We start from the raw sequence: 14260 nt of genomic DNA, 5'->3' as shown, positions 1-14260 counted from the left end.
TGTATATTGCAAGATTCTGGGACTGGGACAGTGTAGTTTTATGTAACAGTTGAATGGACAGGAAAGATCTGAATTGGAAATGAAAGCCTTCTGCAGTTTGGTTGGGGAATGTCTACACCTCCATCTGTGTGCATAAATGGTTCCAAATATGGCACTCCGGCCATTAATTACACAGCAAGGGGCTTCTAAAATAACTAAAAGAAGGCATATTTCTTCTACAGTACATGTAACCAAAAACCAAACAAGATAAGTACAAGATTGGAAAAACAACAATGGTTTCTAAATAGGATTATGTTTTTCAACCAAAATATGTAGAGCCTCATTTAATAATCATTTGATTGATAACACAAATAATTTTCTTACACAGACTTGCCCCAAACACTCTTATCGTAGGGTAATTTGATAGAATGTTTATTTCATTTCTCCATGTACAACGCACGGTGGTGACCCGCCATATCGGGCAGGCCCACCAGTTTTTTTGTGTGCCTGTTTTGCATGTTATTTTGGCCTCAATATGTGTCACATATCAGTTTGCAAACAATGTAAAAAAAAAACAATAAACAATATAATTGAGTTAATAAAGCCACATACAAACATGGTCTCTTTTTCGCTTTTTTGAATAAGGCAGCTCCAAAATGCAGGTGTTTCAGCCGAGCTCAGTGCTTTCTGTGGTGGTGGGGCAGCCAGCGAAAATACAGAGCGTAGTGTGGTTGGTAATGTTCTCTAGTTGCACCATGATTGGCTCAGGTCATTGGCCACAGATACAATCACGTCAAATCACGTTATATCTGCAGTAGCTTTGATTGGACTGATAATGTTTACATCATATTTCAAAATCTTAGCTAGCAAGTCATCATCATGAATCAAATTGACAATCTACTGGTAAATCCTTTTCAATCCTTGTCATATGAAGAGAAATGATAGATAAAACATATTGGTGCTCATCGGCCATTGGACATAAACATTACACAACAAGTTGGAAATCGCAAATTCAACAATGAGTAGTTTGGAAGGAATCAGTGGCTAACTGCAAGCATCGCAAAGCAATCACTAGCATGCTATTCAGTGGAGTGAACGATCATCCAACTCGGAATTCCAAGTCGGAAACTCGGGCCTCTTTCTAGAGCTCCGCCCTGAAGATCACTAACGTCATAGTTGAGTATCTGGAGCATCAGCATTTGTGGGTTCGATTTCAGGCCCAAAATGCCCAGAAACAAAGAACTTTCTCCTGAAACTCATCAGTCTGTTCTTATTCTGAGAAATGAAGGCTATTCCAAGCGAGAAATTGCCAAGAAACTGAAGATCTCGTACAACGCTGTGTACTACTCCCTTCACAGAACAGCGCAAACTGGCCCTAACCAGAATAGAAAGAGAAATGGGAGGCCCCGGTGCACAACTGAGCAAGAGGACAAGTACATTAGAGTGTCTAGTTTGAGAAACAGATGCCTCACATGTCCTCAACTGGTAGCTTCATGAAATAGTACCCGCAAAACACCAGTCTCAATGTCAACAGTGAAGAGGCGACTCCAGGATACTGGCCTTCTAGGCAGTTCAACAAGCTGCACCTTTGAAAGCATCTTGACTGACTGTATCACCGCTTGTTATGGCAACTGCAAGGCAGCCGACCGCAAGGCGCTACAGAAGGTGGTATGTACGGCCCAGTACATCACTGGGGCCAAGCTCCCTGCAATCTAGGACCTCTATACTAGGTGGTGTCAGAGGAAGGCCCAAAAAATTGTAAATAATTCCCAAGCCATAGACTGTTCTCTCTGCTACCGCATGGCAAGCAGTACCAGTGCACCAAGTCTGGAAGCAGCAGGATCCTAAACAGCTTCTACCCCACCAAGCCAAAAGAATGCTAAATAAGACTGATAAATAGCTAATCAAATGGATAACTGCATTGACCATCTTTTACACTAACTCTCTTGCACTGACTATGCACTGGACCACACAGTCACACATACACACGCCCACACATGCATACTGACTACACACACACACACACAACTGTCTTATCTATCCTGTTGCCTAGTCACTTTATAGCTACCTCAATTACCTTGTTCCCCTGCACATCAACTCGGTAGCGGTACTCCCTGTATACAGCCATGTTATTTTTTACTCGTTATTGTTATTTATTATTCACTGCATATTCATTCCTTGTGTCACTATTTCTATTTTTTTATTTTTTTTTTTTTTTATCTTTAACTCTGCTTTGTTGGAAAAGGACCAGTAAGTAAGCATTTCACTGTTAGTCTAAACCTGTTGTTTATGAAGCATGTGACAAATACAATTAGATTTAATTTGAATCTCTATTGGGGAAGTCCCAAGCTGTATCCACATTTGTCCCAGGCTTTGCCCCATTGTTGAAAAGCCTACATACCACTCCCACAGCATCCACAGTCTCTTGCATAATCGACAACCTACAGATGTCATGGAAACTGTTTCCAAGGTGACCAATGAAAAGCAAAAGCAGGTGTTGGTAGATCAAACTCTCTACTTTAACCTTTGACCTTTGCTAGAGTATAACAAAACTATTGTTTTTCTCATTCCAAAATGGATTATACATGATACATTGATTGCTCTACTGGACTGAACATGTAAATGAAAACAGGCAGGATATGACTCATGCAAGCACAAGCAAATGCGTGCGCACACACACATACAGTGCACCTCTATTAAAATCTATAAATATTCCTTTTGTGATATAGTATAACACTGATATACAGCATTGTTCAATCACAGGTTCCAATACGACTTATGGTCTGGCTGTGGACAGTCTCTTTTCAAGAGTGTGTAAATTACTTTGCAAATCCTTAAGTGGTCTAAACAGTTCAGGCAAACAGATCCGATGGAGTCTGTTTGCATCACTCTCCTTGGTCGGATCCATTTGTGTAGACTGTGTAGAGCTCTTTACAGTGGGTATCATAAGTATTCACTTAAGAGACTGTCCCCAGTCCACCTGGTCGTGCTGCTGCTCCAGTTTCAACTGTCCTGCCTGTGGCTATGGAACCCTGACCTGTTCACCGGACGTGCTAACTTGTCCCAGACCTGCTGTTTTCGACTCTCTATCTCTACCGCACCTACTGTCTCTAACTCTGAATGATCGGCTATGAAAAGCCAACTGACATTTACTCCTGAGGTGCTGACCTGTTGCACCCTCTACAACCACTGTGATTATTATTATTTGAACCTGCTGGTCATCTATGGACGTTTAAACATCTTGGCCATATACTGTTATAATCTCCACCCGGCCAGAAGAGGACTGGCCACCCCTCAGAGCCTGGTTCCTCTCTAGGTTTCTTTCTAGTTTTTTTTCTAGGTTCCTGCCTTTCTAGGGAGTTGAGTTTTTCCTAGCCACCGTGCTTCTACATCTGCATTGCTTGCTGTTTGGAATTTAGGCTGGGTTTCTGTATAGCTCTTTGTGACATCGGCTGATGTAAAAAGTGCTTGATAAATACATTTGATTGATTAATACACCCTCCTTTTTTCACCCTCGTTTGTTGAGTTACAAATTTTGATTGAAATATTTCATTGTGTGATGTTTTTTTGTCATTGATCTACACAAAATAATTGCACATTTCAAAGTGAAAAGGAAATTAAAATGTACAACAATTAAATAACTAAAATATAGTCATTGCATAAGTATTCACCCCCTTGTTTAGGCAAGCCTAAATTAGTACAAGAGTAAAATGTACATGGGACTCACTCTGTGTGAAATAATAGGGGTTGACGTGATTTTTGAATGACTAACCCTTCCTCTGTCCCCCATACTGTACATACAACATCTGTAAGGTCCCTCAGGCAAGTATTGAATTTCAAGCACAGATTCAACTACAAAGACCAGTGAGCTTTTCGAACATCCTCTTAAAGAAGGGCAGTGATTGGTAGATGGGTAACAACAACAAATCAGACATTGAACATCTCTTTAAGCATGCTGTGGATTATACTGTATATTAAACCACCCAGAAACAGTCGTCCTTCTGAACTGAGCTGCAGGACAGTAAGGAAACTGATCAGGGACGTCACCATGAGGCCATTGGTCATTTTAAAACAGCTACAGAGTTCAATGGCTGTGATGGGAGAAAACTGAGGATGGATCAACAACATTGTAGTGTCTCCACAAAAATGACCTAAATGACAGTGAAAAGAATAATACAAATATACAGAATATAAATGTTCCAAAACATCCATCCTGTAAGCATTTCTAAAGTAGGGCAAAGGAATACAATTTTGGCCTAAATGCAAAGCCTTATGTTTGTGGCAAATCCAGCACATCACTGAGTAAATGCCTCCTTATTTCCAAGCATGGTCGTGGCTGCATCATGGTGGTATGGGTATGCTTGACATAGGCAAAGACTGGGGAATTGCTTCAGTCTGCTTTACACCAGACACTGGGAGAGTAATGCACCTTTCAACAGGACAATAACCTAAAACACAAGGCCAAATAACCCAGACAGGAAGACCACGCCACTTTGACAATACAGAGTATATTGTGTAGATCGTTGACAAACAAATTACAATTAAATCCATTTTAATTCCTATTTGTAACACAATAAAATGTGAAGAAATTCAAGGGTGTGAATACTTATGATAGGCACTGTATGTGACAACAACCTTCAGACACGTATTTAGTGAGTAAACCTGTGGGTGAACAAAGTGGGAGTGAACTACAAGTTCCTGATGGATCATAACCGAATATGTAGAGGGTTTTGTTATGCCAACCAAAAGTATACAAATGTAAAAATAGTTTTATATGAGACACTTGTTAGAACCCTTAACTCACCTGTCAAACCTTGAAGTCTCAAAATGCAATCAATGTTGGTTTTGCTGTCCAATTCCATGATTGAAGTCCACAACACTGCAATCACTATGCCCTTGGATCTGAAGCTTGAAGACTCAAGTGCAACAACAATACACACAGAAATATGGGTGTATTTTATTTACTTGCTTTAGACTTGGTGGAGGACAATCACGTCACCCCCAACTAGCCTTTGCACTATGAGGACAAATGAAGATGCTGATGCACTTTTACCTCATAATAGCTAGCCCATTACTAAAGGCTGCCTTGATTTTGGTTGGGGTAAGTCTTACATGTTGATGGTGTTTGAAGGGCTAAGACTTCGTGAACTTTGTCATGAGTGTAGAAAGATACGATGTTGTTCAAGTAAACAAACAGGCTAAAAGCAGCAAAATGAGATTCAGCACCATGGACAGCGGCGGGAATAGTAAATCCGAAATTCGGCACCTGGACAGTGGAGAGCGACTGTCTCGCGCAATGGTCACTCCCCAGTCCACACTGGGTGAATCCCATTTAATAGGCTAGAAAGACTATTGATAATGTTCAGATGCGAGGAGCTGTAGTTGGGGATTTGATAGAGAATACCATGGCAATGCTTTTTTTATGAGAGAGAAATTCTACCACAGAACCTCTAAAGTGCTATATGGACGCATGGAGGCGCTGATGCACTACCATGCCCATAAGATGCCAATCTGCAATTTTATGGGGGACAACTGTCTCTGGCAGCCAGGGTACTTGTAGATTGTAATCAGACATAGAAATATCTAACGTCATAGATACAACGTTCAGGTAATTTAGCTGATAATATAATCTCGTGACATTTTTCAGTAGACAAGCAACCTTGCAAAACCAGCAGTCAGTAGAAAGGCAAGACAGCTAACGTTACTGTTAGCGTAGCTAGCGAACAAACACATATTTGGGGGTTTAACGTAATGAATAAAAATGACACAACAACATACAGTGTACAACTGTGTATATATACGACCTGTCAAGAGGAGTGGCTCGCAATCTCAGCCCCATCATGTTAGGTAAGTGAAGCTCAGAACCGATAAATTCCCCATATAATGAAGCTGTATAGCTAGTAGTAGTAGCTAGCTGCCAGTTGAGATTGATTGAGCACGTCGGCAAGCCTTTGATCCAGTTGATGGCTAGCTAGCTGGGTTGGCCAACATTACTCTTGCAATGCATCATTTTTTGTTTGTTATTAACTTGCTAGCTAGTTCCACACAACCTGCCAATTGAAGTACTTTTGAGCTTGGTTTATACAGTATATAGTCGAGCTATTCAAAGGCTTATTCTTCAGAATTTCAGCTCAACAATATTGCTACCTTTACGTTAGCTAAAATGCTAGCTAGCTAGCTAGCTACACACAAGACAAGTGTGAAACAGGTGTGTGCGAGCTTGATTGACATGCATGCTAATCAGCAGCATCAAGCCTCGGTCACACACATACAGTTGAAGTCGGAAGCTTACATACACTTAGGTTGGAGTCCTTAACTCGTTTTTCAACCACTCCACACATTTCTTGTTAACAAACTATAGTTTTGGCAAGTCGGTTAGGACATCTACTTTGCCATGACACAAGTAATTTTTTACAGACAGATTATTTCACTTGTAATTCACTGTATCACAATTCCAGTGGGTCAGATGTTTACATACACTAAATTGACTGTGCCTTTAAACAGCTTGGAAAATTCCAGAAAATGATGTCATGGCTTTAGAAACTTCTGGTAGGCTAATTGACATCATTTGAGTCAATTGGAGGACTACCTATGGATTTATTTCAAGGCCTACCTTTAAATTCAGTGCCTCTTTGCTTGACATCATGGGAAAATCCCCCCAAATCAGCCAAGACATCCACAAGTCTGGTTCATCCTTGGGAGCAATTTCCAAAACGCCTGAAGGTACCACATTCATCTCTACAAACAATAGTACGCAAGTATAAACACCATGGGACCACGCAGCTATCATACCACTCAGGAAGGAGACAATCCCAGAACAACAGCAAAGGACCTTGTGAAGATGCTGGAGGAAACGGGTACAAAAGTATCTATTTCCACAGTAAAACAAGTACTATATCGACATAACCTGAAAGGCCGCTCAGCAAGGAAGAAGCCACTGCTCCAAAACCGCCATAAAAAAGCCAGACTACGGTTTGCATCTGCACATGGGGACAAAGATCGCACATTTTGGAGAAATGACCTCTGGTCTGCTGGAACACAAATAGAACTGTTTGTCCATAATGACAAACAGTAGTGAAGCATGGGGGTGGAAGCATCATGTTGTGGGGGTGCTTTGCTGCAGGAGGGACTGGTGCACTTCACAAAATAGATGGCATCATGAGGGGGGAAAATTGTGGATATATTGAAGCAACATGTCAAGACATCAGTCAGGAAGTTAAAGCTTGGTTCTAAATGGGTCTTCCAAATGGACAATGACCCCAAGCATACTTCCAAAGTTGTGGCAAAATGGCTTAAGGACAATGAAGTCAAGGTATTGGAGTGGCCATCACAAAGCCCTGACCTCAACCCTATAGAAAATTTGTGGTCAGAACTGAAAAAGCGTGTGCGAGCAAGGAGGCCTATAAACCTGACTCGGTTACACCAGCTCTGTCAGGAGGAATGGGCCAAAATTTACAAACAATTTAAAGGCACTGCTACCAAATACTAATTGAGTGTATGTAAACTTCTGACCCACTGGGAATGTGATGAAAGAAATAAAAGCTGAAATAAATCATTCCCTCTACTATTATTCTGACATTTCACATTCTTAAAATAGTGGTGATCCGAACTGACCCTAAACAGGGATTTTTTAACTAGGATTAAATGTCTGGAATTGTGAAACTGAGTTTAAATGTATTTGGCTAAGGTGTATGTAAACATCCGACTTCAACTGTATCATGTTGAATCATGTATTGAATCATCATCATGTATCATGTATTTTAATGTGTTACAGGAAAACAACTTGATGGCATTTAGTAAGAATTCTCCCACCTATATTTTTGTGACAATACAATTAATCCACACAATGTTGTCTTTACTGTCACTGCAATCCTTCAAATGATTATTTTCATGTCCATATTGTAACCATCCATTACTGTACACTCAGTCTTGTGTTTCAATTGTCACAGGTATGACCTTCAAAGAGGAGGGAAGTTAAACGCATTGGATATACAGAGAAGTTTTGGGGGTTGGTGTTTTGTTGGATAATATGGACTTTATTCATTTTAGGGTGGAACAATGCTTGGTTCCCAAGACATTGTGGTGGAATGTGGAAACACAGAGGTGACAGAGGAGATCTTCATGGACTACCTGTCCTTGCTAGGAGAGAACACATACAGGTGTGTATGTGTCACAAAAAAGTGTTGTTTTTGGGTAACTCACCTCATACACCACCACCTTGGTGGACACATCAGCTATATTTTAGATCTGAGATTGCTTTCTGTTGTTATTCTTCCATAGTGGTGACAAGTATAGGTTGTTTGAGCACAACTGTAACACCTTCACTACTGAGGTGGCCCAGTTCTTAACAGGCCGGAAGATCCCTTCTTACATCACAGACCTGCCCTCCGAAGTGCTCTCCACGTGAGTCTACATACTTAGTAGCTGAGCGACAGATACTAGCTGACCCTCTGGCCTGTTCCTCTGTCTAACCATTTAGACCCTTTGGTCAGATACTCCGGCCTATACTTATCTCCATCCACATCGCTCCTCCTGGGGGGAACATCATCAACGGTCGCCACAGCTAAACTGCCTGAGCTGCACACAGTAGTATTGAGACATGTTCTAATTTACATTTTCAAAATGCAGGTGGGTTATTGACAAAACCGAGGAGGGTGGGTTATTTGACAAAACCAGTCATGTGTGGAGTATGGGTGGTGAATCTCTACCAACAGTACAGAAGGACCACAAGTCTAGTCAGTCACACTGCTTTTGTACTGGTATGCTTGTTTTTAGTATGATTGTTTTGTAACTCCCCACCAGCAATGCTCTCGCCCTTTTAGTATATTTAAAAAAATGTCGATTCAGTTTCTAGTTTTTGTTTACGGACCTTCCTTGTTCAAATCAAAATCAAATCAAATGTATTTATATAGCCCTAAGTACATCAGCTGATATCTCAAAGTGCTGTACAGAAACCCAGCCTAAAACCCCAAACGGCAAGCAATGCAGGTGTAGAAGCACGGTGGCTAGGAAAAACTCCCGAGAAAGGCCAAAACCTAGGAAGAAACCAAGAGAGAAACCAGGCTATGTGGGGTGGCCAGTCCTCTTCTGGCTGTGCCGGGTGGAGATTATAACAGAACATGGCCAAGATGTTCAAATCTTCATAATTGACCAGCATGGTCAAATAATAATAATCACAGGCGGAACAGTTGAAACTGGAGCAGCAGCACGGCCAGGTGGACTGGGGACAGCAAGGAGTCATCATGTCAGGTAGTCAGTCCTGAGGCATGGTCCTAGAGAGAGAAAGAAAGAGAGAATTAGAGAGAACATACTTAAATTCACACAGGACGCCGGATAGGACAGGAGAAGTACTCCAGATATAACAAACTGACCCTAGCCCCCCCGACACACACTACTGCAGCATAAATACTGGAGGCTGAGACACCTTATTGCCTCTAATGGTATTATCCTGATCTGAGGGAAAGTTGCACAACATTAACTTTCTCACAGATCCTCCAATATCATCAATATGATTTATATGAAGGTTGGCGTGTATATCAAGTCAGGGTTTCAGCATGACTTCCAATGGACTACTCCACCTTCCACCAGATGGTGTGTGCTTTAATATACACCTCTATGCCTTCACCTCTCTCATCTTAGTGTTAATGATGCTGGTAGTGTGATATGAATGCTGAAGTGCACAAAATCTACATTAGTTCTCTGGATGAAGAAACAGACCATGCGTATCTTGTATGTGTTTGAAATCATCTCAAATGTGATTTATTATGAAAAAGTTTGTAGAATGTTTGGGTCAAGTTTGGCGTCAAATCATACATATTCTTGTATAATTTTCATTGGGCCATCAGTGGGAGCAATAACTCTTCACATATCTATACTTGTTAGACTAGGCATTTCATATAAGTCCTCTTATTAAATGCACGTATTCACTGCAACTCCTAGCACTATAGCGTCATTCAGTAGAACAGTACAGTAAACTGTATGTTCTGTAGAAGACAGCACCTCTGGTATCGCATCAGACAGGTAATTGCAGCATAGCATGTCTCAAATGGCACCAACAGGTGCTTGTATCTTTTTAGTGAAGGAGACAAGGCCCTTCACCTTGGTATGTTGCTCACATAACCACCTTCAACAATCAACCTGACCAATGAAATGTATTGTACACCTCAAGCTGAATTTGAAACATGTTTTTGATCCATTAAAGGAACTACAGTTCATTAGATGAATGGTCTCCATATTATCTCTAAAGAACAACTTTAGACTGACTGCTTCCTGTTTTGATGTTGCAGTTCACACGGCTGTTGTCAGCAGGACCAACCAGATCACTAGTAATCATGTGAAGGATATATTGTCCAAACAAACTTCAGTGTACTTGCAGTGACCTTGACGGAAGCATCATTTGCTCAGGCTACTGTCACAGTGTGTTAGAGGTCTTCAGTGATACCTTTTGGATGCTTGTTATGTTTGTGTCATAACATAATAGTTGTTCTGTTGTCATGGCCCTGTCTCTAAGTGTTAGTAAAACTTCATATGAAAGTACAGCTGTCAACAAGATTGCGTTTATCTGCTTCTTATCTGAACCTAGAAATCCACAGTTCATTGGTATAACAAAGCATTAATGGATTTTATTTTCATGCAGAATATGGATGATAGTATGTAGAAAATGTTGTTGGAGAAACTAATAGTCCTTGTTTTATTACCTCATTGCTCCATCCTTGTAAGAGCTGAAGACGCACAACGCACCCATGGATAATTCAAGTGCATGTGAAGAGAGGGCACTTGGGCTGTGCTTTGGTGACAGACCTGTCGAGACAAATAACACCATGTTTGCATTTTGGGAACACAAAAGTAGGTATGAGTCTTGGTGCTGTTCTGGGGAAGGCTACCTTGAGGTGCTATGGCTATTTATCTTCACCCCAATCCCCCATCTCTGCTCTCTACACCAACTTCTTAGACTGGTGTTGGAAATGTTGAGGGGGCAAAGTTGTTAACATGACACTACCTCCGTGAGAGAGACTGAGTCACACTCACCCTCCCCAGTGACAAACCGTTATATGATAAACCTTTTTTATTTATTTCCTTTAATGTGACTCAAAGGGGTCATGGACGAGTATCCAAAGGGATGGAAGTTGGTGACGAAGAGGCAACTCTAGGTAAACACCACCTACAGTGGTTGGAGTTGGAGCTCTGGTCATGAATCCCAGGAGGAGCCACTGTATTAGGAACTTGACTTGGACTGCTACATTTGCATAAGTACATGTAGGTGTTGCTAGTTAATATTCTGTGTGAGGACAGACGCTGGGAGACGAGAAGCAAGTACAGGGAGTGAATATTTAATAAATGACGGACATGAAACAAAACACGGACCGCGTCTGGACAAGGGAACATAACGACATTAATGCTGACACTGGGATCAAACTGAGGAATAGACAGATAAAGAGGAGGCAATCAATAAGTGATGAAGTCCAGGTGAGCTCAATGAAGTGCTGATGTGCGTAATGATGGTGACAGGTGTGTGTAATGATGGGCAGACTGGCGCCCTCGAACTAACACCTGAGAGGGGGAGCGGGAGCAGGTGTGACACTGTGTGGTAATAACAAAATAAGGATTCAAAATTAACACCTCAGGTCAAGTCATTTGAGTTTGCAGATTGCCCTAATACATTTAGGATTAATTAACTCAAACCAAAGGTTAGAATTTTACTTGAATGTGTACACGCACGCACGCACGCACACACACACACACACACACACTATTCCTAAAATACTGCTTGTTCCTGTAGCTATGAATTTCACATTGAAGGATTAAAAAACTGATAAAATTACACTGTTGCACAATACTACAGTATAGTACAGAGTACATGGCACTCTCTCCTGTATTACTTTGAATTTATACAAATTGTAATTGGCCACGTCCAAGCACCCCATCACGCAAGTGCTGCACCATGTATCAATCACATTTAGTTTGATGTAATGTTTATACTGTCCAATCAAGCTTGTTTAAACATCTCTTCATCTAACATGTCAGTTTGCATGACTGCCAATTTTGTCACTCCATCCTCTCTCCAACATCCAGGGATTTCCGTTCTCCCCCCCCCCTCAGCAACATTGAGATTCCTTATGTAATGAAACATACTATATAAAATACATATACATTATTATTATTAACCATTTGTGTCCTCTCAAATCCAGCATTCAATTTACACTTTGTTTGTCTCAATGTGTGAGAGTTAAATTTAGTCTCAAAGAAATGTAGCTTTTATCATGACAAAACAAATGCTAATTGTTTAAATAGGAAGAACCTTGACTCTCCACTTCCTCTCTCTAACTTTCCACCTCAGGAAACGCCCAGCTGTCAGGGTCACCATATGGGAGATCCCATGAGAAACAGACCTGCCTGACCTCAGAGTTTGAGTCACGGCAGATACTCTAAACTCCCATGCATCTGCATACATACATAAATATAAGCATCTTTGTCCTCTCCTCCTTCTGGTGGGTCCATCACTGAGCCATTTCCTGAAATGCCCTTGGGTTGTCCCATCCGGAGAATGTGTGTGTGCGTGTTTGTGTGCATGTATATGAGAGTGAATGAATGCTCTATAATGGGAGCTCTGTGCAACCTTGCTAATGCCTTTAATAGTTTTGTTCATCAGATCATAAACGTTCTACCCTCTGGCAACTACCTGCCAGTATAAATATTGTAATGGCTTGCTGCACATTTCGTATATATACCCAAGCACGAATGTAGGCACACAGGCGATCAAGCACAAACACACTACAAATGTACCAGCACTTTGAGATTTGTGCTGTTATTCTTTTTTTCTTGGACAATACCCTGCTCGGAGGACACGATTGGAAAGCATTGCATCAAAATGAGCTGGATTCAGGAAATTGCCTTTTTCCCCCATCCGCACTTACAGTACACAGGGTCGTTCCACCAATAAGGTGCCTTTTGTCATAAAGAGCACATATTCAACTTATAAAACATTGTTTTTCCCATCTCAAGAGGTTTAAAAAAATACTATAGTAAATGTGTATTAAGTGCCAAATAAAGTAACAGGGTTGACCGTAACAGTGTTGTGTGTGTGATTTCATCTTAAATCAGCCATAAATCCTCTTGTGACAGGGGGAATGGAAGCTTGTTGTGTGTAACATGGAGGGGCAGTTGGCAAAAAAAATAATTGTGAAAACATTTCTAGCCTGTCTATCTATGGGTAACAGGGTTGTCGTGTTATGCTCGTTTTCCATCACAAAACACAAAACAATTCCCCAAAAACCTGCTTTTACACTATTACTATTTGACTATTAGATGTTCAATGTTTCTTTAGAAACAATGATTTAAAAAGCAATAGTTTCACCATATTAAAACACGAAGGTTGACCTTGAATAGTTTCACCATATTTTAAACAACAGGTTTGACCTTAAAATGAGGGAAATGATTAGAATTTCTTTGACAAAAAATTGGAAACAAAAATATAAAAGATAAATAATAATCTTCAGAAATGACTTTGTCAAAGAAACAAAATGACTAGGATACACAGAGGGACATGTTCAAATGCTGACTTTTGGCACATTAGCACTTTAGTCTTTATTCAAATAACAAAATCTATCAGATTTACTGAAGTTTCCATGTGGTCTATATTAACAGGCTTTTAAAATATTTGAGCACAATTTCTACTTAAAATATAAAAGGTACTCATTTCGTGGAATGACCCAACAGCAGTGGCAAATCGATCTACAGATATCCGCTTTGGCCGCTATCACAATAACACAGAGCTTTACTCTGTATGACAATGCCAAATCCAGAGAGGTTATATACGATATCGACAAAAATGGAAGGCTCATGGTACTTCACATGGAAAGCTCTGTCAATGCCTCTGCTCATGTCACAAAGAGCTGAAAGGCAATAGGTTCTGTAAGGCAGTGGTTCCATAACACTTTTTTTTAAGGAACTCAGTCCGGCTTTCAACTTACTCTTGAAAGTTGTAATAGTAGAATGCACAAGGTGCAATTCCGAAATTGGGCGGTGTATCATTAGTTCCTCTTGTCATGTCAGTCATTGCATACCTTAGAGAGCTACAGTGCATTCGGAAAGTATTCAGACCCCTTGACTTTTTCCACATTTTGTTACATTACAGCCTTATTCTAAAATTGCTAAAAACACCCCCCCCCCTCATCAGTCTACCCACAATACCTGATAATGACAAATCAAAAACTTAAACATCACATCTCCAGAAGTATTCAGACCCTTTACTCAGAACTTTGTTGAAGCACCTTTGGCAGCG

General features: G+C 40.7%; 1 protein-coding gene across 1 annotated transcript; it reads left to right on the top strand.

Moving 5' to 3' along the window:
* The first annotated feature begins 5483 nt into the window (after positions 1 to 5483).
* Positions 5484 to 13014, top strand: LOC124016271 (desumoylating isopeptidase 1-like). The gene is made up of 4 exons (XM_046331818.1): positions 5484 to 5826; positions 8029 to 8138; positions 8260 to 8382; positions 12317 to 13014. The coding sequence occupies exons 2-4, from the start codon at positions 8038 to 8040 to the stop codon at positions 12357 to 12359; spliced, it is 267 nt and encodes an 88-aa protein (XP_046187774.1). The 5' UTR covers positions 5484 to 5826; positions 8029 to 8037; the 3' UTR covers positions 12360 to 13014.
* Positions 13015 to 14260: the final 1246 nt, after the last annotated feature.

Source organism: Oncorhynchus gorbuscha, linkage group LG26, assembly GCF_021184085.1.
Source record: "Oncorhynchus gorbuscha isolate QuinsamMale2020 ecotype Even-year linkage group LG26, OgorEven_v1.0, whole genome shotgun sequence".
Taxonomy (NCBI): domain Eukaryota; kingdom Metazoa; phylum Chordata; class Actinopteri; order Salmoniformes; family Salmonidae; genus Oncorhynchus; species Oncorhynchus gorbuscha.
Note: the sequence above shows the minus strand (reverse complement) of the source record. Positions and strands in the feature narration are given on the sequence as shown.

What these genes read in the sequence shown, in the direction of transcription:
- LOC124016271 (XM_046331818.1), top strand. Translation starts at nt 8,038, where the DNA reads ATGCTTGGTTCCCAAGACATTGTGGTGGAATGTGGAAACACAGAGGTG. An exon ending in CTAGGAGAGAACACATACAG is followed by an intron (nt 8,139 to 8,259) that starts GTGTGTATGTGT and finishes ATTCTTCCATAG; the next exon opens with TGGTGACAAGTATAGGTTGT. An exon ending in CCCTCCGAAGTGCTCTCCAC is followed by an intron (nt 8,383 to 12,316) that starts GTGAGTCTACAT and finishes TTTCCACCTCAG; the next exon opens with GAAACGCCCAGCTGTCAGGG.